The sequence below is a fragment of the Acanthopagrus latus genome, chromosome 23, assembly GCF_904848185.1.
Source record: "Acanthopagrus latus isolate v.2019 chromosome 23, fAcaLat1.1, whole genome shotgun sequence".
NCBI lineage: Eukaryota > Metazoa > Chordata > Actinopteri > Spariformes > Sparidae > Acanthopagrus > Acanthopagrus latus.
The window spans coordinates 24,096,161-24,122,698 of NC_051061.1; the positions used below are offsets into that span (position 1 = coordinate 24,096,161).

At 41.7% G+C, this 26,538-nt stretch overlaps 3 protein-coding genes across 3 annotated transcripts; 2 read left to right on the plus strand and 1 right to left on the minus strand.

Moving 5' to 3' along the window:
* The first annotated feature begins 2,555 nt into the window (after positions 1–2,555).
* LOC119013565 (chymotrypsin-like protease CTRL-1) lies at positions 2,556–13,526 on the plus strand. The gene is made up of 6 exons (XM_037088234.1): positions 2,556–2,699; positions 3,132–3,152; positions 3,695–3,863; positions 8,279–8,547; positions 9,638–9,777; positions 11,460–13,526. Exons 1-6 carry the CDS (start codon positions 2,651–2,653, stop codon positions 11,712–11,714), a joined length of 903 nt encoding a protein of 300 aa, XP_036944129.1. The 5' UTR covers positions 2,556–2,650; the 3' UTR covers positions 11,715–13,526.
* A 2,070-nt stretch (positions 13,527–15,596) lies between these two features.
* LOC119013564 (prostasin-like) lies at positions 15,597–20,760 on the plus strand. Its single transcript, XM_037088233.1, has 6 exons — positions 15,597–15,734; positions 16,167–16,187; positions 16,629–16,797; positions 18,095–18,363; positions 20,084–20,223; positions 20,493–20,760. Exons 1-6 carry the CDS (start codon positions 15,686–15,688, stop codon positions 20,754–20,756), a joined length of 912 nt encoding a protein of 303 aa, XP_036944128.1. The 5' UTR covers positions 15,597–15,685; the 3' UTR covers positions 20,757–20,760.
* Positions 20,761–21,772: 1,012 nt separating this feature from the next.
* LOC119013549 (heat shock 70 kDa protein 1) lies at positions 21,773–24,892 on the minus strand. The gene is made up of 2 exons (XM_037088207.1): positions 24,764–24,892; positions 21,773–23,992 (listed from the first exon to the last, which is right to left on the minus strand). The coding sequence occupies exon 2, from the start codon at positions 23,968–23,970 to the stop codon at positions 22,051–22,053; it is 1,920 nt and encodes a 639-aa protein (XP_036944102.1). The 5' UTR covers positions 23,971–23,992; positions 24,764–24,892; the 3' UTR covers positions 21,773–22,050.
* Between the last annotated feature and the right edge of the window lie 1,646 nt (positions 24,893–26,538).

Sequence of the window (26,538 nt, forward strand, 5' to 3'; positions counted from 1 at the left end):
GCGTCCATTTGTGCCAATTAACTGTATAATTTGAGGTTGCAGAGAAGTTGTTAATTAGATTAAATGTTTCTTGTAATTATTTGTCTGGTTCTGTAGAAACAGAATAATGTCGTCTGCATAAAGACTCACTTTGTGTTGCGAACTGTCACTCTGGATGTTTTTACTTTGTGGCGTCGCTGCTACAAGAGGATCAATGAAGATGGAAATCCTTGGCGTTCTTGTCTGGTTCCTCTGTGAGGAGTGAATCTGTGATGTGATCCCATCTGTGATTGTTGTGACCGTGGATGAGCTGGAAAGAGTCTTGATCCATTTACAGAGAGCTTTGAAAATAACTGTCCAACTTACTTTGTCAAATGCTTTTTCAGTGTCTAATGATGCGGCTCTAGTTTCTTCTTTTGTTTGCTGTGGTTGGTTCGTTAGATTGAAGAGTCTTCAGGTGTTATCAGATGCATGTCTGTTTTTGATGAAGCCTGTTTGGTCTGGACGGACTCAGATGGGTGGCGGTTTGATTCTGGAGGTTTTGGGTCTTTGTTAGGTTTCAGTTTAAGTGTCATGGTGGCCGTATCGATGTGTGCAGGGGTTGTCGAGGTAGATTTAATTTCTAGAGCTGCTCTATGAAATAGTGACGAGAGAATGTGCCAAAAATGTTTGGAAATCCATCCGGTCCAGGTGATTTATTCTTCGGCATGTGATTTAGAGCTTTAGTGAGTTCTTCCTGTGTGACTGGTGCATCCAAGTCATCTGCTATTTCTTTTGATACGGTCATTAAATTTAGTTTGTGTCTCTTTGTGATTGTGTAGTTTCATGGCTGGAGGAGTGTAAGTCTGTAAAAAGGTTTTGTTTATTTCCTGTTTGTCCTGCTCGGTGGTTTCCCCTCTGGAGGTGATAATTGTTGTAATTATTTCTTTTTCTTTTCTGTGTTGTAGTTGATTTGCTAAATATTTCCCTGTTCTCTTGCCGTATTGAAAGGTGTCGTGTTTGTGTTGTTGGATCAAGTTGAATTGAGTTTTTTTGTTTAAGATATCGTCAAGTTGGTTTTTGAGGTTCCTTTCTTATTTATGTAGGTTTGTAAGTTCTTCAATCCTTTGTTCTATAATATTTTCAGCTTTTTGTTGCTGTTTTTTCTCATAAGATGAATATAAAGTTTTTCCTCTTGTCACTGTTCTGCTTGTTTCGCAGAGTAATGATGGAGAGTCGTTCATCTGCAGGAAGGATGCCGACTCTTCAGTTATCAAGTTATTAATATCGGAGTCTTGCAGTAATGATGTATTAATACACCATCTCACTGGGGGTTTGATGGGTGACTGGATGTTTGTACTGAGAGAGACGAGAGCCTGATGGGATTCATTTAGTTTTCGTGGATGTTCTGAGTTGGTGAGTTGCTGATCAGAAAAAGGTAGAAATAAGAATATTCACCAACTATCACCGAGTCCGTAGTCGTTCATGTGTTGTTAGATTATTTTGGTAGAGTGTCAGTGTCTTGTGTTGCTGGAGGTGCTTGAGTGGTCAATTGTGGGTCTATAACAGTATTAAAGTCTCCTGCAATTATTATATTTGTTGAGTCATTTAACAGGGAGAAAAATCGTCGTTATTGGGACCAGAGATGTTGGTGCGTGTGTATTTTATGTTATTCACTGATATAATAATAATGATGATGATCTGTTATCGTGTGTTATGAATTAAAGGTCTGTTTTTGTTTGTCTCTCTGTTTACTGTTGTATGTAGCGAAGAAGATTTTATTGAATTGTTTTGGTTGTAGTGAGTGTAACTCTGAGTGTGTTAGTGCTTCGGTTCAGTTTAGCTTTGGAAAACATTTTATCTGGAAAAAAAATCTGATTCTTTGTCCGAATTATATTAATATAAATAAACCAATATTTTATTCTGGCGACTGGGCTGTGGAAAATGTAAGTGTTGTAAAAAATACTACAAATGAATTCAGCGTCTGTCAGCGGCACCGTTTAAAGAACAGACGTGATAACACTTCAGAGATCTTCACTGTGAGCTTTCTTCATGTCGGTGCAACAGTAAAGTGACTATAGAAAATTCAAGGCTCATTTACTTATCATGCTACACTGGACTCTGGTGAAATGAGACTTTATCTCGTAGAATGGAAGTACTATATGGCGCTGGCTGAATGTTTCCCTGCAGAAACAAAACCAAACTTTAAACACCGGCTGTATTTAGAGCTGCACAACTAATCAATGAAGGAAATCAGCATCATGACAACAACTTCTGAATGATTAACAGTGTTTGTTAGCTTTTATCTGATAGCCAATAAATAAATATGCTTCTTTGGCTCTGATGCTTCATGTAACCTGAAAAGAAGTAACTGGAGTTGTTTCAGTAAATGTGACGAAGAAAAAAAAAGAACAATATTTGCCTCCAAAATGGAAATATTAATGTGCAGGAAATGGAAATACTCAGGTACACTCAAAGTACCTCGAAAGTGTTTTTGAATACAGAACTTTTGTAAATGTTTTGTTTTTTTAATGCACATTTAAAGCTGTTGGGCGGCAGCAGCACATCTGACCTGCAGCTTTACAACTTCACTCAGTCCATATAAAAATTGCGGCACAGTCACACCTTCCTGTTCCAGACTGATCAGCTTCTCCATTGATTACCAGACACAGCTGGCTGGACGAATCACATCATGGAGCTCAGACTGTTGGTTTGTGTTGTTGTGGCTTTAGCAGTTACAGGTGAGTGCTGTTAATATTGTCTCAGTACAGAAACAGTGTTTAAATCTGATTTAGTGTTTATCATGAGAAGACGTCTGAATCACGTGTGAATCAGAATGTAAACTTCTGTTCAACCAAGTACGACTGTAGTCGGTCTATTGTGTTTTCAGCTGTAAATAATCTTCTTTGTCATTTTGTATGAAGGGCGTGTTCAGTACATGGATAATTATACTCCTTTCATTAAAATCACCATTATTGAACAAAAAAGAAAATTAAAGTCAGAATTATGAGAAATAAGTCTGAATTATGTGTTTAAATCAGAATTAAACCACTTTTCTAACAACGTTTTCTGAAATGTTTGATTTTCTGAGTAATGACACGTATGAAGAGATTTTAAATTTGCCGTCCAAAATAAAAGTTAATACCACGTTTTAATCTTTGTCTCTCCCACAGGAAGCAACGCACAGTTAGATGGTGAGTTACATTCTCTTACTTCAGTTTCTCTGTTTAAAGGTTTAAAACAGTCCAGGTTTGAATAATGTGCAGCAGGTTTTAGTCACAGTAGTCTGAGAGTGAAGTTCTTCTTCTTTCTACACAGAAGTTGGTTAAAGGGTCATAAAATCAGTTTGAGACACTCAGGATGAGTCTTCATAACTTTGATGATCAGATGAAAGAATGTCTCTAAAACTGGCTTCACGTTAGCTCCTGCTCTGCTTCAAGCAGATGCTAACTTGCTAACATTAGTGCACACATTTAGTTTGATTAAGCTGTTTTTCGTACATTTATTACCTTCTTACCGAGAGTGAGAAGAGAGGATCAATACCAATCTGTTCCTGCTGGAGGCAGGAGGTGATTAGCCTAGCTTAGCATAAAGACTGGAAGCAGGGGGAAACAGCTAGCCTGGCTCTGTTCAAGTTTAAAGAAAAAAAGATGATGATGTTGATTACCACACTACAAAACAAGAGACATGACTGACCTGCAGCCCTGACATGAACTCTGACTGTCTCTCTCTCCAGTTTGTGGCCAGGCGCCGCTCAACACCAACCCCAAGATCGTAGGGGGGCACGCTGCTGTTGAAGGCGCCTGGCCCTGGCAGGTCAGTCTGCAGTATTCGGACCAGCATCTGTGTGGAGGCTCCCTGATCAACGACCAGTGGGTCCTGACTGCTGCTCAGTGTTTGATCAGGTGAGCTCTGTGGTGGAAATTTCTGTCAATAAAAGAGTAAAGTCAGATCTGTCTTTTCGGTAAGTTTAATCCAACCATCTGCAGATGGACTCACCACACAGTCAAATTCATGAGCTGAGTGAATGAGCCCCGAGTAAAGGAGTGTTCACAATTTTATACACAGATATCAACAAGGTCAGGGGAAGAGACAAGCACTCTCGGTGCCAGCAGTGATTTAGCTACACACACACACGTACATACGACTATCCCAATCAGACAGGCTTCTCATCGACACAAGACGTAAAGTTAAAACTTCATGACTCTGTTACAATCATTAGGGCAGAGGTTAGGTGTTCATGCATTTGCATAGGATATCAGTCACATGAAGCAAGTTAGATAAATGTTTTTAAGAAATCATATTCAACAAAATAGTTCAAAAATTCATCAACCCATAATGAAAAGGAATTTTTCCATCACAGCTCTGATCCTGTCACATGACTCAGCACCTCACCTGTCTTTGTGTTCATGCTAATAGTCAAATAGCTTTACAGCTGTTTGCAGAAATTCTTGTCACAGCATAGAAAATAAGACTATTGAAGACCCTGAAATACAGACACAGAGTGACACAGATCCTACACATCTTTGCTTTTTCCTATAATTTCTTTAGTTTGATTATTGTTATGATTGCACACAGAGGTGCAGTGCACATGGCGTGAGAGTCTCAGTTTTCTAGTGTGAGCAGTTATCTGGCCATCTAACCAACAGAGTGTCCAAGTGTCCTTTGGGTGCCACAAAACAAAATGGTTTTATAGTTTTATCCACTGATAAGGACACAACATCACCACTGACATCCAAGTCTTAAAGTCCTGGATATGACTTATCAATAAAACTATTTAATATTAGACAGGCTGTCTGTCTCAACGCCAAACATCATGTAAAACATTTTACAGTTTTATGGATAAGGTACCTACAATAACCCCTTGTAAAAATGACAGTAATTTAAGGTTTACATGTCTGATGTTGTAATATCTTTATCCAAAATACACAACTATAAAATCTTGTGGTTTGAAGTTACGCCCAGAGTCCACAAAATCCACAAATCAACATCACAGCCTGGATTGAACTGCATAATATAAGCGTATAGGCCTGTAAGTGTGAATGGAACTGTCCGCAGTGCTGAAAGTCAGTATCGGTTAACAGTAACAGCCTACCAACTCTCTAGCAACTAGGTTACTTCACTCATTCATTAATCACACCCTGACATTAATTATACAATGATCACATTTGGCTTTTAATGAGACAAATATAGTTGTAGTTTAAAACTCTTTTACTAACAACACACACCAGGAAAGAAATAATCATAACCACCACAACTATAGCAAAAATGCTCAAATAAAAGCATGTTGCCCTGGTAGGTTGGGTTTTATAAACTGGTCCGCAATTGATTCCAGGTTCCTGCTCCTTGACAATGTATTGTGATAGTTCAGTATTGCAACATGGTTCAGCCTTGCTTGCCCCATTGTGGACCGCAGGTTTTCAGGCACAGCAGTCCAGAAAATGACCGCTCTGCATACAACTGTATGATGTTCTTGCAGTCGCCTTTTCCGGTGACAAATTCCTCATCATCTTGCATGTGTTTGAATGCAGTAGGACTAAATCTCCAATCCAGGGGTGCTGATGCTGTGTCCATTACCTGGAAGTACTGTTGTCGGTACAGTTCTTCTGGTGTCTTAAAGCTGTGCGGTGGCACACACCTGCGTCTTCCAATCAGCAGGGAATTTTTCTTGGTCTGGGCAAAACCGGGCTTTCCAAACCCATATCATCGGCTGCTGCAGAGTGTTTTCCCAAAACTCAGTGAATCCTTCCCGAAGAGCCTTAATGTCACCTCTCACCTCTCAGTATCATTTCCCTGGCACTCTATATGTGTAGCTGATGCTTTTGGAGAGTAACGCTGACTGTTTCTATGCAAAAGAGGAAGTTAAGGTGAGTTTCAAAGAGAACAAAGTCCTGAATTTCTGCAGGTGCACAAGCAGTCTGTTGGGTTCACCCCTCCATCACCTTTTTTCATTTGAACTCAGGTCCTCCACAAAGTCAATCAACGCACAGTAGTTTGAGGCAATGGATTGCAAAGAGGCCTCACAGTGCAGCGCGTCGGAAAAAGAGGCTTCAAAGATGGTGATTCTTTACCTTGAAACATTTGGAACCAGGAGAACCGTTTTGGTGAATTTCCGATCAGGGTTATCGATTCACAAATGAGTCATACAGCTGCGACATGCAGGGATGTTTTGCACAACCAGATTCACCAGATGTGCAGTGCACGTATTGTGCTCAGGGCTCCTGTTACAGCACACACGCTCGCAAACCAGCTTTAATGCCGACATATTTGATGCACCATCACAGCATTGTCCTCTGCATTTCTTAAGTTGCAGTGAGAATCTCATGAAAACATCACTCAGTAGCTGAAACAGTGTGTTTGCTGTGGTTGTCGATGTCTCATGAAATCCGACAAAATGTTCCTCTGGACTGGACTGAAATGTTTCGTCCAATATCACAGAAAAAATCTCACAGTTGATTTCTTCAGTCAGTGTTCTCAGTATGTCATGGGCCATGATTTCTGTCATCTTGTTTAAAATATCATGTGAGAGCCACTTGTTCTCCTTAAGTGCCATGACTGTAACTCTGGGATATCCTGAGCACGTAAATGCAGTAACTGGGTCGAGTTGGACTCCTCATTCATGCACCCGCATTAGTAGCAGCAACAGTGCTAACTGCATCTCTGTGCAGATTTGACGGTGCTTTTCGTGAGTTTGAAATCCCTCCGCTGCTTTGGCCCAGCTGAAAAAAACATCCCGTACAAAAGCTCTTAGACTCTTGGCTGTGTGCTGTGGATAGGAGAGAGGCGTCCATGTTTTTGGCTGCAGTGCAAACCTCACAAAATACCTTCTTTTTAGCAGCATCATAGACTATCCATGTGTATTTGCCTTTCCAGCTAGCTTGATAAGTCCGACCTTTTTTTCTGCCTAACATCTGTACTGCTACTGTCCTCAGTCATTGACGTGGTAGGTCGGTGGATATTTTTGGTATTTTTACCACAAATTTGTTCATTTACTAACACAATGCAATGTGTTGATAGGTAGCAGGGGAGTGGTCATTAGCAAATCAATGACAAGTGTAGGCTGGCACATGTGCAATCTCCGTGGGTGCTCCAACCCTGAAGCAAGTGTTCAACAAGTCATAAGGAGGTTTTACTGTTATTTTTATTAGTAATCTTGTCACGTAATGAGTCACTTTTCAAGTACCCAACATTACCCACTGTAGTATCTGTGTGTTTCCTACACATCCTGGGTTCTAAGACGATAGTGAATAGGAGGAAGACAGGATGAGACGGGACCAGATGCTCCTCTTAGACAACTGTGGGAATGTGAGAGTATGAGGGTCCCCAGGACCAGCAGCCCTGATCAGCCCTGAGGTGGGCATCAGAGATGAGCTACAGGAAGGAGCCCACACCAGAGGTTTAGAGCTGACTCAACGTATACACTTTAGCTGACATCAGCAAAGTTAAGTAACACACACAGGAGTTATTTCATAGAGGATGTGAGGCAGACCCATCCCTCTCTTCTTTCCCATTGGATAGATGTACCTTTAATCCAACAAAGTCATCAATTGGGAGAAGAAGGCGGTTATGGAGAATAGACTTTAAAAAAGGCGCACACACCAGAGAAAGGTGGGTGGTACTTGGTAGAATTCCTAAGATCGAAGGCGTAGGAGTTCTGATCGGGCAGAGGGCAAAACGTTTGGCATTACTTTGCCCTAGATTGGAGAACACCAGATGTGCGGCCACACTCTGTTCGGACGCTCGGCTACCTGAAGTCTGTTTCAATAAAGACGGCTCTGTCACTCCACTCAGCCTCCGCAGAGTTCTTTAATCAACATACTACACGCCGACAGCTTCGAGGAGGACAGCCCAGAAACTACACCGCCACTGCTGAGAACACTAACACAGCTGACATACTCATGTTTGCACTTCTGTAACGCTGTTGGACTCATTCTGAACAGTTTGCAGGCAGAGACATCACCTTTCTTTTTCCACACACTCTTCTTCATTTTCTGAACCTGGTGCCTACATTACCCACAGTGCATCTCAGCCACTCACTGACATCGTCTTCACACCTGCAGTCGTCCTCCCTGTAAACACATGTTGATGTGGAAAATCTTGACTTCATTTTGAATTATAGCATCATTTCCCACAGTGAGCCTTCTGTTCCACTGTGCTGCTGATAACTGACATTTTGAAATTAAACGCTTATTCTGAAGGAAACTAACAACATGAAGAATGATGAACATATGATGCAATAAAACTTTATACATATCAATGATTAACATAATTAACAGTCACAGCAGAAACATTTAAACATGTCGTCTCTTCTGTTTCTCAGCCTGAACCCATCCAATTTCAAGGTTATACTCGGACGTGATGCATTAAACTCCACGAGCCCTAACGAGGAGATCCGCATCGTGTACCGGCTCATCAGACATCCAGCCTATAATCCTAATACATTCAACAATGATGTAGGCTTGGTGCAGCTCTCTTCACCCGTTAAGTTCACCAACTACATCAGGCCGGTGTGTCTGGCGAAGGATGACACCACCTTTGAACCTGGGTTGAGATGCTGGGCCACCGGATGGGGACATATCAGAACTGGCAGTAAGAATTTATTCTTTATTTCTAAATGTATTGTTCATAACGAATGATTGTACAGATTCAATCTTATCAAACTTCTCCGCAAGACGACACAAAGATATAAATCAGTGGCACAAGAGTCCACACAGTCAGTCCTCCAGTAGGTTACAGACTCCAGCACAGTAACAGAGTTCAGGCTCTGACATGGACTCAGAGTATCAGAGTAAAAAGTCTCCCTCTGAAGGACATTTGTGCTCAAAGCTAACTGAAGCTCACGTCACATTAATAGAATTCAAAGACTATTAAAGTTAAAGGTAGAATCAGTAGGATTTGTCCCAGCTGTTCCTGAACGCACCACAGAGACAGTTGATTGTTGAGTCTCATTCCCAGGACGTCAAATAGACACATGTTGGGTTGGTAAAGCGTCCCGAGCAGCAACAAAGAGAGAAAATCAGAAACTCTCTGCAGATACGAGACACTAACACGCCTTTTCTCCACATTCCAGCCTCCCTCTCTGTCTGTTTACGGCTTCTTACGGCTTTTACGTCTTTGTCTCGTCTCTCTGCGTCTGCTGTGCGTGTACACTGAACACTGATGGTGATTTTACATGATGGTCAGAATACGTCCTGTTCAAATACAGCACAGATTTGTGAGACGAGACTGTTCAGCTGAAGAAAGAAAGAGACTCTCTGCACTGAGCCACCAGGGAAGCAGCTCAGTCTTCTTCTGTGTTCAGTTGTAAAAGTAGAATTAGTTACTGCTGGCTGCACAAACCTTGGTGAGACTGTGTGAACAAAAATGCCAAGATGTCTCTCAGATCTTTAATGCAGGCGCCTCACAGTGTCGCCCAGCCAGGACAGCAGACGTCTTCTCTTCTGATCCAATCCTGTCCAATCCTGTTCGTGACGCCAAACTAATGTTGAAGATAAAGTATTCTTCTGGAAAAATGCAGACGGGGAAGCTTGTGTGTAGGAAGGAGTTTGATTGCAACAGAACTGAAACTTATAATGAATGTACATCCTCTGTATACAGAATCAAACAATTAAGATATGATTTGAAAAACATATATCAGATCAAATATATCAGATCTTTAGGATGTGTTCTTCCTCCTCAGTTGAACTTCCGTACCCTCAGAGGCTGCGGCAGGTGGATCTGCCCATCGTGACCAACGAAGTGTGTCACGACTTCTACGGGACTGTCAGCGACAACATGATGTGCACCGGTACGAGCAGCGGAGGAATGGACATCTGCATAGTGAGTGTGTCTGCAAAACTCTCCATCAAACTGTCAACTAGGGCTGCATCATATTGGAAAATGCTTATATTGTGATTTTTTAACCCTGCAATGTGAAAAAATACAGGAATTTTCATCAGATGACCTGAATAGCACTTTATGTTATGCTGCACTGAGCGTACCTGTGTTTGTGTTTTAGAGATATTCTCATTGTTATTTTTTTATCGTGCTGGGACCTGAGTACATGTTTCATTCCATCATGTGCAAACGTGAATTGAATGACAATAAACAAAACTTTGAACCTTTTGAGCTCTCCATCTTAAAATGGAACATTCTAGCTTCATAATCACATTAAGTAACTAACAGTGAGTGATAAACAGGTTATTCAATCACTGAATTTATTGTTTTGTTTTGGACGACAGTCAGATCTGGCTTTGCATTCGTGGTACTGAGCAGAGTGGCAGAGTCCTGCACGGGTTCAGGTACCCGCAGGTGACTCGCACAATTTGGATGAAACAGGTGAAAAATAATGTTCTGTGTCCGACTCGGCTGCAGATCAGGTCGGACCCCTGGAGAGCTCAGGTTCCCCCCCAGAACTCAAGTTACCCACGCTGGCTTACTTTCATTTTTGATACTTCCGTCTAATTTTCGGGTGCGGGTCGAGTGTTGGTATGAATTTACAGTGTGTTGGCTCGGGTACGGAATGTAATTTGTGCTACTGTCGGAAATCAGGTTGGATGCAGTTTTAACTATGGCGGACACAAGACCCGTGCAGGACTCTGCTGTGTGGTGCTGATTGTGTTACCTCTGGTTGTGGCACAGAACGCGTGTTTGGTCAATATCATCATTCTTGTAGCTGAAATAATTTCAGATAACTGACGTTGCTTTTCTTTTTGGCACCAAGTCTTCGGTCTGCTTCGACACTCTGAATTAGAGGTGAATTGGTGTGTCAGGTTCCTTTGAAATTAGACGAGGTCACTTGCCTCCTACATCGCAGGCTCTGTGATGTGATTACTGCACACACATTGCGATGACGATGCGCTAACGATACATCGTGCAGCTCTACTGTCAACACACGTGTAACACAGCTGCTGATGTTGTCTCCCTTCTGTGTTCATGTTAGTGAGTCCCATGATGCTTCAGGGTGACATTAACATTCTCACCAGGCTTTTACACCGTGTGGGAGTGTCCTTACAGAGTCGGACACAGGACACCTGTGAGTTTCAGGGCCGTTTGGGCCACCTGTGGGTCTTTGACCCGACCGGCCCTCATGTGGATTGTTAGTGGGCCAACTCGTCTTCAGGTCATAACTTTCCATCTGCCTGCAGTGCTGTACTGAGTTCTCGCCCCAGACAGCTTAACAACCATTCACACTCGGCTCAGCGAGCCTGAGCAACCCACAATATCTTTACTTTTACTCAAGCAAGCTTTTGGGTACTTTTGGGTAATTAGTAACTAAAGTGATTAAATAGACAAAGTAGAGTAAACAGTAATTAGTAACCAAATTGTTTAAATAAATGAAGAAGAGTAAAAAGTATAATATTTGCTTCTGAACAGTTGTGGAGTAGAAGTATATATAGTAAACAGAAAAGTGAAATACTCAGTACCTTTGAATTCTACTTAAGTTCTCTGTTTGACTCTGATGTCATTAGTTACTTCACCGTCTGTTTGCTGCTGGTGTGACTGAGCTTGTGTCTCTGCAGGGGGATGGAGGCGGCCCGCTGGTGTGGAAAAACGGTGACACATGGGTTCAGGTTGGAGTAATGAGTTTTATAAGTGCAGCAGGCTGCGGGCTGGCCAACGTCCCATCAGGCTACACCCGAGTATCCCAGTACCAGACCTGGATCACGAGCCACATCGCCACCAACCCGCCCGGCTTCTCTGGAGCTGCTCAGCTCTCAGCTCCTCTGCTGATGTCCGTCTCACTGCTGCTCTCCTCACTCTCCGTCCTCTCATAGGAGGCTCTCTGAGATGTCTTGTTATACTTTTGATTTGATTATTTTTGATTAAAATGATTGTTTTTGTCTTCAAAATCACTCTACACAGGGGCTCTCCATTGTTAAGCAAGTTGTCTAAACAACAATCAGTGTGGTTGGCTCTTGTGTAGCTTGTGTACACTAATCTAACCCAACTGTGTGCTGGCCTACAACATGGGGGAGCTTCCTGTGGAGGAGGAGCGGCTATGGCACAATCTGGAAGCTCTGGGCATAAAGACTGGTGCCAATAAGATAAACCCAGTTTATAACATAACTTTGTTTACCAAACCTTAAACATGCACTAACTGGAATGCAGGGCAGTAACAATCAGACAGTTGTCTCTTAAAGTCGACTGAAACACGTGGTAGAAACAGCTAAAGTACAAACATTGTTTTTCACAGGCTGATAACATGATGATAACATGCAAGGCAGTAACAGCCAGATATAAACGTCTGTATCTCAGGGCCGGTGACACGCTGGGATCAACATGAGGAACAACTTGTCATCAAATTATGACAGCTTGACTGCGATGCATTGAATACGGGACATTCAAATACTGATCTGGAATTCTCACAATTTCTACAGAGCACTTGAACTGACAGTGGCATTAGCAAATTGATTATAAATTGATTATAAATTTGATTGATAAATCAATTCTCATCACACTGCAATTGTTTGTAAGTACAAGTCATCGTCTGCTCCTGTAGTACACTAGTGGTCAAATGTAAAGACTTTTGGAAAAATGGTTCAAGATGTGAATCTCAAATTTTAATGACTGCCAACAGTTCACTTCCTCACACGGGGCTCCATTTATGTTGGGCCTTGGATCACACAAGGCAAAATTAAGTAATGTTTATAAAACATTAAAAGGGAGATTAGATTAAATTTCAATAACAATTGATGATTATCAGGGATGATTATTGATTATGTTGATAATATGATCCAATTTACATTCGATCACCATAGTGCACCACCCTTGAAGAAGCAAACTACCAATAACTTGACCTGAGATCATAATAACACCAGTGAACAGTGAACAAACACATTTAACACATGTGCATCACATCAACCAGAGTTTAAAGTCCTGTGCTCAGCCATGCTATGCTATGCTATGCTATGCTATGCTATGCTATGCTATGCTATGCTATCTAAGCCTAGTTCAACGTTACCAGTTCTTGAAGAAAAGGTGCTGGTGGTTGCAGGAGAAGATTTGGGTTCCAGTGCTGAATGCTGTTCTTGCTGTCAGGGTTTGATGAAAGTCGACAGAGAGTCGCTCCTCTCCTTTGCAGGGACAGCAGCAAGGTGCTCACCTGTTCCTCAGATCCTCAGATTGGTAGGACCTCATGTCGCTTCTTTGGGCCTGCTGGAAATGCAGAATGCAGCTCTCCACAGCTTGTTGGGCCCAGAAGAAGAGATCTTGAGATCCGTGGAGTGGAGATGGAGTGGAGCACCTGAAGATCAGACATTGGGGCAGTTAGGTTAGGAGGCATCCAGTGAGACGGTGAGAACAAGGAAGGCTCTGTGGTTCTGACCACCTGATCAGCGGGGGGTCTGTCACCCCGAACAATAGTAGCTCAAACCTGAATTTTGCACCTAGGTGTGAAGAATGGGGAATTCTGGGACACTGAGTTCAGTTCAGAGTCCATTTTGAAATCCACAATGAATGACTTCATCTGTCCCAACATCACAAATTATTATTGATAATCAAATTTAACCCAAAACTCCCTATTAATGTTGGATGAAGCAATACTGTAATGTAAGCAAAATAAATGTTTCATGAATGTCAGACTTTCACTTCCTTCTTCTTGCAGACTCTTGAATAAAAGTGTCACATTTGCTGAAATATCTCAACATCTGTCGGATGGATTATGATGAAATGTTCACGTTCCCTTCAGGATGGATTCTAATGGCAGCAGACTCTCAGTGAGCTTCAGACTTTAGAAATGAAAGTTGTTACTGCTGTCTTACAGGCCAGAATGCAGGAGGATGAATATTGGCTCACTTAAGTTTTCCGCGTTCCAATTCATCAGAGAATCATATGACTTTTATCAGTCACTTTAACTGTGATACTAATAAAAGATAATAGCGATGACGTATTTTTGTAGCTAACCCTGATAACTATAACACTGTGATACTAGTTGTAAATGTCCAAGTTGTAAAGTCAGAGTTAGAACAGTGTGGAACTAAAGTGGCCTGTAAAGACGGACGAGTGAGTAGATGAGTCTCCGTGTTGCTGTGAGGACGTTTAATGTCCCCGACAACCTCTGTAGTCTCATTCAGACACTTGTTAGCAACCGCTAACTGTTGTTAGCACATGAGGAGCTTCAGGATTAAACTGTGGGACATTAATGATGATTTCATGTCATGGAACAAGACAAGGGAACAGAACGTGCTAACATGCTGACTGATTTCTGGGTTTTAGGATTACAGACTACACGACTCTGTAAACATTTAAAATAAACCTCATTATTATTAGTAGCAGTATTTATCACTGATGGTTTATTGATTGGTCCATATTCTTCATGGATATTAGAGGGTTTCACATTGTTGCACCACCAAATTAAATGTTGGTGATATTTGTTTCTGCAAACCACCAATCTGTTGAAACTTTACATTTCTTTTTGTTCAGTTTTTAAATCAATGTTGCGCTCCGGTTCGGTTCAGGCACAAAAACCACACAGGATTCAGAAAACATCACATTTTGTCTTAAGATAACTTGTTCTGTCACCACAAAGTTAAACAGTTCCTGATGCCTTGTTAAATATATTCAGTGGTTACACATGTTGAATCTTCAACAGTGGTTAACTGGAGGTTATATGAAAGGAATTGTAGTATATAAATATACCAACATGATATTCTGGCCACTGGACTGAGGAAAATGTAAGTGTTGTGAAAAATAATGCAAATGAATTCAGTCCAGTTGACGATCAAACTGATGCTCAAACAGTCATTAACGTCTGTCAGCAGCACCTTTGAAAAACAGACGTGATTACACCTAAAAGATCTTTTCACTCTGAAGTGTCTTTATGAAACAGGAACTAATAATGTCACTTGGTGTTGTAACATCAGAGCAAAGTGTTAATAAAAAAAGCAATAAACTCCAAGTTATCAGGGCACAGAAGTGATATTTCCAGTAAAGTCACTCCCTCCCTCGACCTTCAGATTAAAAAAAAAAAAGACAGTACTTTTTGATCTTCACAGCATTTTCTAAAAACAAGTTTACAAAATGCTGCATGGGCAATAAAAAAAAAAAAAAGAAAATCCACAGTGTAACTTGAGATTGTGTGCAGCAAGGAGGGGAAAAGTCTGATAAAAGAACATAAAAATACAAGACTAACTAAGAACCATCTTTTTAAAATGAGTTGTTAAAAAAGGACACGTGATGATTCTAAAGCCTGATTCTCACTGGAACATCAAGAGGAAACACACTCGCTACCAAACACACTTTGTCCCTGTATGTGTCCTCCAGTCCTGTTTCACACTCGCCACAGATCAACAGTTCAGACATCATGTCTCTTAATGCCACACAGAACTTGTGATAAACACAGTTTATCTATCAATCAATCAATCAATCAATCAATCAATCAATCAACAAAAATGAGATTTTGGATAACACAATGAACACACACAATATATAAATATAATAATTTAGAACTAAAACTATGACAAGGGTTTTTTCTGATGAAAAAAAAGGAACAATATTTGCCTCCAAAATGGAAATATCAAGTTGCAGAAATTGGAAATCAAAAGTGTTTTTGAATACAGAACTTTTGTAAATGTTTTGTTTTTTTAATGCACATTTAAAGCTGTTGGGCGGCAGCAGCACATCTGACCTGCAGCTTTACAACTTCACTCAGTCCATATAAAAATTGCGGCACAGTCACACCTTCCTGTTCCAGACTGATCAGCTTCTCCATTGATTACCAGACACAGCTGGCTGGACGAATCACATCATGGAGCTCAGACTGTTGGTTTGTGTTGTTGTGGCTTTAGCAGTTACAGGTGAGTGCTGTTAATATTGTCTCAGTACAGAAACAGTGTTTAAATCTGATTTAGTGTTTATCATGAGAAGACGTCTGAATCACGTGTGAATCAGAATGTAAACTTCTGTTCAACCAAGTACGACTGTAGTCGGTCTATTGTGTTTTCAGCTGTAAATAATCTTCTTTGTCATTTTGTATGAAGGGCGTGTTCAGTACATGGATAATTATACTCCTTTCATTAAAATCACCATTATTGAACAAAAAAGAAAATTAAAGTCAGAATTATGAGAAATAAGTCTGAATTATGCGTTTAAATCAGAATTAAACCACTTTTCTAACAACGTTTTCTGAAATGTTTGATTTTCTGAGTAATGACACGTATGAAGAGATTTTAAATTTGCCGTCCAAAATAAAAGTTAATACCACGTTTTAATCTTTGTCTCTCCCACAGGAAGCAACGCACAGTTAGATGGTGAGTTACATTCTCTTACTTCAGTTTCTCTGTTTAAAGGTTTAAAACAGTCCAGGTTTGAATAATGTGCAGCAGGTTTTAGTCACAGTAGTCTGAGAGTGAAGTTCTTCTTCTTTCTACACAGAAGTTGGTTAAAGGGTCATAAAATCAGTTTGAGACACTCAGGATGAGTCTTCATAACTTAACTGAGGAGGATGAATTCTGTGCTGAGCTCCTGTCATTCTATAACTGCATCTTCTTATTATTCATTTTCCTCATTTGCATTAAATTCTGTTTTTGTTATACTGTCGTTCTTATGTTCGATGTCCCTGAGTGCTTTGAAAGGCGCCTTAAAACAAAATGCATTATTATTATTATTATTATTATTATTATTATCATCATCAAAACAAGCAACATGACTGACCTGCAGCCCTGACATGAACTCTGACTGTCTCTCTACAGTTTGTGGACAGGCGCCGCTCAACACCAACCCCAGGATCGTAGGGGGGCACGCTGCTGTTGAAGGCGCCTGGCCCTGGCAGGTCAGTCTGCAGGTTTCGGACCAGCATCTGTGTGGAGGCTCCCTGATCAACGACCAGTGGGTCCTGACTGCTGCTCAGTGTTTGGTCGGGTGAGCTCTGATCCTGTCACATGACTCAGCACCTCACCTGTCTGAAAACAGTGAGCTAGAGACAAAAACACTCATCATGTTTGTCTTCATGCTAACAGTCAAATAGCTTCACAGCTGTTTGCAGATAAAAAAAGAAGACTGTTGAAGACACTGAAATATCTTCTACTATACAAGTGACACAGATCCTACACATCTTTGCTTTTTCCTATAATTTCTTTAGTTTGATTATTGTTATGATTGCACACAGAGGTGCAGTGCACATGGCGTGAGAGTCTCAGTTTTCTAGTGTGAGCAGTTATCTGGCCATCTAACCAACAGAGTGTCCAAGTGTCCTTTGGGTGCCACAAAACAAAATGGTTTTATAGTTTTATCCACTGATAAGGACACAACATCACCACTGACATCCAAGTCTTAAAGTCCTGGATATGACTTATCAATAAAACTATTTAATATTAGACAGGCTGTCTGTCTCAACGCCAAACATCATGTAAAACATTTTACAGTTTTATGGATAAGGTACCTACAATAACCCCTTGTAAAAATGACAGTAATTTAAGATTTACATGTCTGATGTTGTAATATCTTTATCCAAAATACACAACTATAAAATCTTGTGGTTTGAAGTTACACCCAGAGGACACAGTACAGCTCCACGACACATCAGTCAGACACACCCAACAAACAAACACACTGCGCCGCAAAGAAGGAAATAAACCGACGGTAGAGTCAACACACTCAGAGGTTCGTGTCCAGTTGGCTACACACGGTCTGGACAATATGAACCACATGTTCAACAGGTCACAGTGAGGTTTGACTGTTAGATTTTTATTAGTAATCTCGTCGCTTAATGAGTTGATCTTCAAGTACCCAACATCACTCATCACTGCTGATAAGCAGAGACATCACCTTTCTTTTTCCACACACTCTTGTTTTCTGAACCTGGTGCCTACATTACCCACAGTGCAACTCAACCACTCAGTGACACACCTGCAGTCGTCCTCCCTGTAAACACACGTTGATGTGGTAAATTCTGACTTCATTTTGAATTATAGCATCATTTCATCATGAGCCTTCTGTTCCACTGTGCTGCTGATAACTCACATTTTGAAATTAAAGGCTTATTCTGAAGGAAACTAACAGCATAAAGTGAAGAACAATGAGCATATAAAAGAATAAAACTTTATACATATCAATGCTGATAACGACGACATTTCTCATGGTGTCTTGTTGATTGAACATAATTAACAGTTACAGCAGAACAGAAACATTTAAACATGTCGTCTCTTCTGTTTCTCAGACGGGCCACATCCAGGTACAAGGTTATACTCGGACGTAACGCATTAAACTCCACCAGCCCTAACGAGTTGATCCGCACCGTGTCCCGGCTCATTCGCCATCCAGCCTATAATATTAACACATTAGACAACGACATAGGCTTGGTGAAGCTCTCTTCACCTGTTACGTTCACCGACTACATCAGGCCGGTGTGTCTGGCGGCATATGGCAGCGTCTTCGAGCACGACTCGTTCTGCTGGGCCACCGGATGGGGACATATCAAAACTGGCAGTAAGAATTTATTCTTCATTTCTAGATGTATTGTTTGTAGTGAATGATTGTACAGATCAAATCTTATCGAACATCTATGCACAAGAAGATTATGATGTGATTAAAGAGCACCAACAAAGAAAAACCAGAGGTGGAAGGAGTCCTTGATTTTTCTAGAGCAACAAAGAGAGAATATGGCAGCAAGAGGAAATCTGCGGGTTCTAACCTCTTTTGCCCCGAACCGGCCACCCTGACCCTCATCCCCTGAAGCTGATGTCATCGGCCACCATGTTCCTCAAAGATCTGTGCAAAACATACCCATGACAAGCCCCAGACTTCTCCACACTAGTTAATACTTGCCCCTAGAGCATGCATACCAAATCTGGTGAAATTCCGTCCAATGGTCTTTGAGATACACATGTGTAGCGTTTATAGCGCCCCCTATAGGTTGAGCTCAACATGCTTTGGTAGACAGATTCCCAGTCCTGTTTTGAACCTACCCACCAAGTTTTGTGATGATAGAGCGAAGGGTGTGGGAGTTATGGCCAATCATTTCTAAGCCCTGCCCATTGCAAAAATACATTGGTCTGTGGCGGCCATGTTTTTTGAACAATCTGGCTCATTTATAATAGAAATTTGTCTTTTCATCCCTCGAAGCCGTATAGCAAATGTGGTCTTGATATGAAAGATATTAATCTTTCAAAAGTTCTATTAATTTTACTGTTTTTAGCAAAAAATAATCTAGTAAGGTGGACTTTTATGGTCCAGGAGGCTTTTTTGCAGAGCACATGGAGCTGGACTACAGTGTGAGGGGCGTGGCCTTCCCAAAAATGCATTTTCACATTAATTATTTTGACTTTAAACACAAATGTCGCAGACACACACATACAGGCTCACACACACGCAAAACAAGACGTGGCAGGCTCGGGTGGCGACTCTACGTGGGTAGAGTCGCCACCCGACCCGTTTCTCCCAGAACTGTTCTCTTCTTTCATCATCTGTCCCAGGAAAATATAAATCTCTCCCCTCACTCCTTTTTGGGGGACAATGAAGAACCTTAATTTGGTTTCCTTCGTTCTGCAGTGTAGAAAGGTTCCCATCATCGTCTGTGTTTTCTTCCTGTGTGTAGTTGACGTCACACATCCGGTCACATGATGAGGTGCATCATGCTCGTGTCTCCATCCAGTTCTCAAAGAAGTCTGAAGTCTCCATTTGAAATGTGAGAGAGATGATGGACGAGGAAGGAGATGGAGCAAATACATGCAACCCACCAGCCCGAAGAAAACCTGATATACTATTTACAATCCTGACTGGTCGAAACTTTCGGAGTTTGAATGGTTACGGCCGGTCCAGACGGACAAATGTGTTCTGTGTCCAGTGAAAATCTCTGTGAAGTATGAAGGAAAAATCACAATGAAAATCCACACAAAAACAAAAAAGCATCGAGGTGTTGTATCAAACAAACAACAACATGCAGCCATTGCAACTTGCATTCAGCATCAGGTGTGTGTGTGTGTGTGTGTGTGTGTGTGTGTGTGTGTGTGTGTTTTACTTTAGGTATATTACTGACTCATTACTGCTCTTATTTAGGAACTAACTTCTTTTAACCCCTGATTTCTTCACTGGTGAGCAAATAACAGAACCACCGTCTGATGTGTTTTCATGGCGCTCTGTGGCTCAGAGGAAAAACATATATCAGATAAAATCTATCAAATATTTAGGATGTGTTCTTCCTCCTCAGTTGAACTTCCGTACCCACAGAGGCTGCAGCAGGTGGATCTGCCCATCGTGTCCAACGAAGTGTGTCACGACTTCTACGGGATTATCAGCGACAACATGATGTGCACCCGTACGAAGCACGGAGGAATGGACACCTGCATAGTGAGTCCGTCTTTTTAACACAATATCTTTACTTTTACTCAAGCAGGACTTTTGGGTAATTAGTAACTGAAGTGTTTGAATAGATGAAGTAGAGTAAACAGTACAATATTTGCTTCTGAACAGTTGTGGAGTAGAAGTATATATAGTAAACAGAAAAGTGAAATACTCAGTACCTTTGAATTCTACTTAAGTTCTCTGCTTGACTCTGATGTCATTAGTTACTTCACCGTCTGTTTGCTGCTGGTGTGACTGAGCTTGTGTCTCTGCAGGGGGATGGAGGCGGCCCGCTGGTGAGGAAATCCAACAATAGGTGGGTTCAGGTTGGAGTGTCGATTTTTGGGAGTGCAGGAGGATGTGGGCTGGCCAACATCCCATCAGGCTACACCCGAGTATCCCAGTACCAGTCCTGGATCGAGAGCCAGATCACCACCAACCCGCCCGGCTTCGTCTTCTCTAGAGCTGCTCAGCTCTCAGCTCCTCTGCTGCTGCTGTCCGTCTCACTGCTGCCCTCCTCATTCTTCATCCTCTCATAAGAGGCTTTCTAAGAGATGTCTTGTTATACTTTTAAAAGCTTATTATTGAGTAAAATTATCGTTAGAAAGATAGAAATATGTCCATCATAAGACCAAGCGAGTGTTTAAATGTGAAGATATGAGCTTTATAACAGGAGTAAAGGAGACGATCTTATGTTAAACCAGGTATCAAACATAAACTTTGTCATGTGTTCAGAAGATTCAAAGACATTCAGTTTTCTGCAATAAAATCTCTTGTTGGATGCAAACAGGTTCACTATGTCTCTGTGATTTTCACAGTTGAGGGAAACTGCAGCTCTTTAGCTTCTGGTACACAGAATATCTTCTGTCACGGCAGCTTTAACTCAGGTGACACCTGTCAGTAAACTGCAGGAAACTCTTCTCATCTGCTGCTGCTCAGACGTGAAACACTGATACAGACGACTTCTTACAGATTGTTTTTTCACTCCCTGATGAAACTGTAGGATATTATTTTTGAAAAAGATTTTCACAATAAATTCATTCTGTGTATTGTATTACTGAAGTAGAGTACTTGAGTAAATGTACTTTAATACCATGCTGTGAAAATACTCTGTTACAAGTTAATGTTCTGCATTTGGAGGGTTGATGAAGTAAAAGCAGTTTAGTATTAAAAGTACTCAATGCAGAAAAAAAATTAAGACATTCAAATTATTAAATAAACGTTTCATATGAAAAAATAATTTCAGTTATCAAAATAGTTGCCAATTAATTTTCTTCCACTCAACGAGGCCAACTGAATTAATTAATGACTGTTGTATTAACTGGTCAATACTTTGATTTATCACAAAACATCTTCTATAAACCTCAAACATCTTGTTTTGTGAAGTAACTAACATTTGTCCTCCTGACTTCATCTAACTTCATCTGTTAACAGCCAGAACATCTGTTCTTACACTCTGGAGGAGGAAGTTTGTCTATTAAAACATCTTTTTGTAATCCGAAATCTGGATAATTTAACACATTAACCAGAAACATTAAAAAACAATAACCACAAATAAAATATTTCTCATCTTTATTGCAAAGTCCAGCAAGGCAGAGATGAAAAAACACATGAATGTGGCAAGTTATGATATAAAAGTTCAGTATTTCATATACGTTTAGCTCAAATACAATGACAGTGACAACATGTGACATGAAGTGACAGATTTATTTTAAACCGCAGTGTTGATCCAGGTGGAAAAATATTTACATGGAACATCTTTAAACATTTGCATCTTTATAATTTATTCAAGACAAACAGTCCCAATGATCAGAGTCCATATGAGGGGCCACTTTAGTCCACCTCCTCGATGGTGGGCCCCTGGGAGCCGGCTCCTGCCTGCGCTCCACAGCTGCCTGCAGTCGTTCCTCCCTGATACAACCTGCTGATGATGGGCTGACACACTTTCTCCAGCTCTTTCTGCCGGTGTTGGTACTCTTCTTTATCAGCCAGCTGGTTGTTCTCCAGCCAGCTGATGGTCTCGTCACACTTCTCAATCAGCTTCTTTTGCTCCTCCTCGCTCAGTTTGCCCTTCAAGTTGTCGTCCTGCGCGGTGCTCTTCATGTTGAAGGCGTACGACTCCAGGGAGTTCTTGGCAGCAATTTTTTCCCTCTGGAGGTCGTCCTCAGCTTTGTATCTGTCAGCGTCCTGCACCATCCTCTCGATCTCCTCTTTGCTCAGACGGCCCTTATCGTTGGTGATGGTGATCTTGTTCTCTTTGCCGGTGCTTTTGTCCACCGCAGACACGTTCAGGATGCCGTTGGCGTCCACGTCGAAGGTGACTTCGATCTGTGGGACCCCTCGTGGAGCAGGTGGGATTCCCGTCAGCTCGAACTTGCCCAGCAGGTTGTTGTCCTTGGTCATGGCTCTCTCCCCTTCGTAGACCTGGATGAGGACCCCGGGCTGGTTGTCAGAGTAGGTGGTGAACACCTGGGTTTGTTTAGTGGGGATGGTGGTGTTGCGTTTAATCAGGGATGTCATGACTCCTCCAGCTGTCTCGATACCCAGGGACAGAGGCGCCACGTCCAGCAGCAGCAGGTCCTGAACGTTGCCCGAGGTATCGCCTGAGAGGATGGCGGCCTGGACGGCGGCACCGTACGCCACCGCCTCGTCTGGGTTGATGCTCTTGTTCAGCTCCCTGCCGTTGAAGAAATCCTGCAGGAGTTTCTGGATTTTGGGGATTCGGGTTGAGCCTCCGACCAGGACGATGTCGTGGATCTGCGCTTTGTCCATTTTGGCGTCCCTCAGGGCTTTCTCCACCGGCTCCAGTGTTCCCCTGAACAGGTCGGAGCACAGCTCCTCAAAGCGAGCCCTGGTGATGGAGGTGTAGAAGTCGACGCCCTCAAACAGCGAGTCGATCTCGATGCTGGCCTGGGAGCTGGAGGACAGGGTTCTCTTGGCCCTCTCACAAGCTGTGCGCAGCCTCCTCAAGGCTCTCTTGTTGTGGCTGATGTCCTTCTTGTGTTTCCTCTTGAATTCCTCCACAAAGTGGTTCACCATGCGGTTGTCAAAGTCTTCTCCGCCCAGGTGAGTGTCTCCAGCTGTGGCCTTCACCTCAAAGATGCCGTCCTCGATGGTCAGGATGGACACGTCGAAGGTGCCTCCGCCCAGGTCAAAGATCAGGACGTTACGCTCTCCTGTCTTGCCTTTGTCCAGACCGTATGCGATGGCGGCTGCAGTCGGCTCGTTGATGATCCTCAGGACGTTCAGTCCCGCGATGACGCCTGCGTCTTTAGTCGCCTGTCGCTGGGAGTCGTTGAAGTACGCTGGGACTGTGATGACTGCGTTGGACACCTGCTGGCCCAGGTAGGCCTCAGCAATCTCCTTCATCTTCACCAGGACCATGGAGGAGATCTCCTCAGGGTAGAAGGTTTTGTCCTCCCCTTTGTACTCCACCTGAATTTTGGGCTTTCCTCCGTCTCCGACCACCTTGAAGGGCCAGTGCTTCATGTCAGCCTGAACCACCTGGTCATCCATCTTTCTTCCAATCAGCCTCTTGGCATCAAACACAGTGTTGCTGGGGTTCAGAGCCACCTGGTTCTTGGCTGCATCCCCGATGAGCCTCTCGGTGTCAGTGAACGCCACATAGCTGGGGGTGGTCCTGTTGCCCTGGTCATTGGCGATGATTTCTACTTTTCCGTGCTGGAACACCCCCACACAGGAGTAGGTGGTGCCCAGGTCGATGCCGATTGCGACGCCTTTAGCCGGAGACATCTTGCTTGTTTGAATTTGTGTCCTAACGATGCAGAGACAAAAATAAGAAAAGAATGTCAGAAGATTAAATACCAACAACCATTAATGTCTCTGTAAAAGCACATTTTTTTCAAAAATACACCAGAGCTCAGTCTCACCCTGGACTTTAGATTAGCTCATTAGCATGGAGCACTACAGACAAACCTAATCAAATTAGGAATTAATCAATAACATTTTGCCTGTTGATAAATTTCCTATTTTTGTTTGTTATTTCATGGTTCTGTGAATACAAAAAATGTTTTTGTCACTGAAAGTGATAAATTAATAATTTAGTACCTAACAGCATTGCTAATAGTTTTCAGTGGCCTGAGGTATCATTGTCAAACATCTGGGGAATTATTTCAATGCCGAATTATTGAGAAGAGATTCATGATTTTGCATAAATAACTGTTACTTTCAGTTAGTCTGACAGGTCCGACGATCAATGCGGGATAAATTTGACAGATTCAGATGGAGTTTTGTGAAATGTTATTTTTCTATTCACCTCATTACAAGGCGACACATACTTTATCACATAGCCTACTTTAATACCAATAGATTAAATTCAAATCCAAGCAGAAAGCTCGAGCACTAATTCAGACGCCCAGTGCGTCGTAAATTTAAAGTTCTTTTAGAAGAGTTTGGTGAAAGATTCATTCGGTGTGAGAAAACATCCAGTAGCGATTCAATCCCCCGAAATTTAACAATATATCTATAATTCACACATAGTTTTAAGGGTATTTCATGTTAAATTTAACTGAAGTTGTGTACTTACCCTTGTTAGAAGATGAAGATATGAAGACAGAAGAAGAAGTTTTTCTTCGGTGGTGTCGCTCCTCTCGTCAGCTGCGTTGTGATGATGATGCTGATGCGATCTTCATCCTCATCCTCATTTATACTCTCTCTCTCTCCAGTCTGGCTGTTTCTCGAGCTTTCTCCACACAGTCTGCTATTGTCCAATCACAGAGCTCAGCGAGGGTTCCCGGCGTGATGACGTCACCCGCAAGCGTGACTTCGGGAAGCTTCTACAAGCTTCTGGTCGGACGGAGAAACAGCCTGCGACTGAAAACAGCGAAATAAAGTTACTGTAAAGCAAAACTACAACAAATACTGCGAGTCTTAGACGAACTGAACAAAAAGAGAATGTTGCAGATTTACAAACGCAACCAAATAAGTGAATACACGAATTAAATGACCCTTCAAGCACTAATGTTCAGATTTTTGTTAATAAATGTTCGATTCGTGCCTGATTAACAAGTTGCCTTGATGCCGAATATTTGGTAAGACGTTAATAATGATTCCTAATTAATAAAAATTACTTTCACAACGCTGCATATTATCAAGACGACCAAAAGAGACTAAAATTGATAGTTTTTCAGATGGAGTACTGGTGAGAGGTTGCTGAAACGAGAAAAACATCTCTAAGAGCGACATTTTGAACATTTTATTCAACATTAAGATGCCTAGTGGGGTTATAATGTTCATATTAAACCAGACAACAGTTTAGTATTATAATATATGATGCTGTTAGGCTAATTATAGCTGAGAGACGGCAGTAACAAAAGAACTATATCACTGTTTGTATGTTAAGTTTACAATGAATTAGTAGATTAAACCTTTATTTAACACATGATGTGAGCGTGGAGGTCACTGAAATAATTACTACCACCAGGCTTACAGCGTCAGTCTTTATTTTACCAGCAGGTGGCGCCAGAGGAGAGTTTCAGATGCTACAAAGTTTAGAAATACTTTGGAGAATACTTCTATTTTACAACTCAGGAGCAATCAAGTCAAACTCCTGCACACTGTTTTACATGCAAAAGAAAATGGATGTATTTTCTCACTTAAACAGTTTCCTGCAACTTCTGATCAATATATGTTTTACCAAAAAGCTTAAAAAACTGAGTGATTTACATAGAAAGGCGGGCCAGATTTTAGACAAAGTAAAGGGGCTGGACTTTATCCTTATCTGAATTGTAAAATGTCTAAAATAGCACATTTTTTATTTTGTCTTTGCTTTGTTACTTTTCATAGTTGAAACAGGATCGTTTTAAAAAGAGAAGGACAAAAATCCTCCTGCTTAAACAACCTGGTCTAAAACTTTTTAATAAAACAAGAGTATTTTTGTGCTTAGTAGCAGGCGAAGGGCCAGAACGAGTCTGATTAAGGACTTCAGTTCCGCCTCTCCATCGGCGTGGGGAGAGATGATAACCACTGAATTTACATTTTCAATGCCCAAAGATGTTATCTTCAGAGTCACATTTGCATATGTGACTTTGTAAGCTTGCTCTTTTACATCTGCTGTCCAGGTTCTTGACTGTGACTGTTGTCTGCTTGTAGAAATGATTTCCACAACATGTTCTGATCCATACTCAGAACCAGAGGAACCGGCTTCCTGTAAACTGAAGAGAACCAGCAGCAGGTACAAGGACACACTCAGGGCAAAACAAAATGTCTTGTCCTGGAGCTATATTTGGTTTATAAAGGAAGGCGTGTGGTTGTGAGGTGTGTTGCCTCGGACGGAGCGCGTCAGCAGAACAATGCACCTGG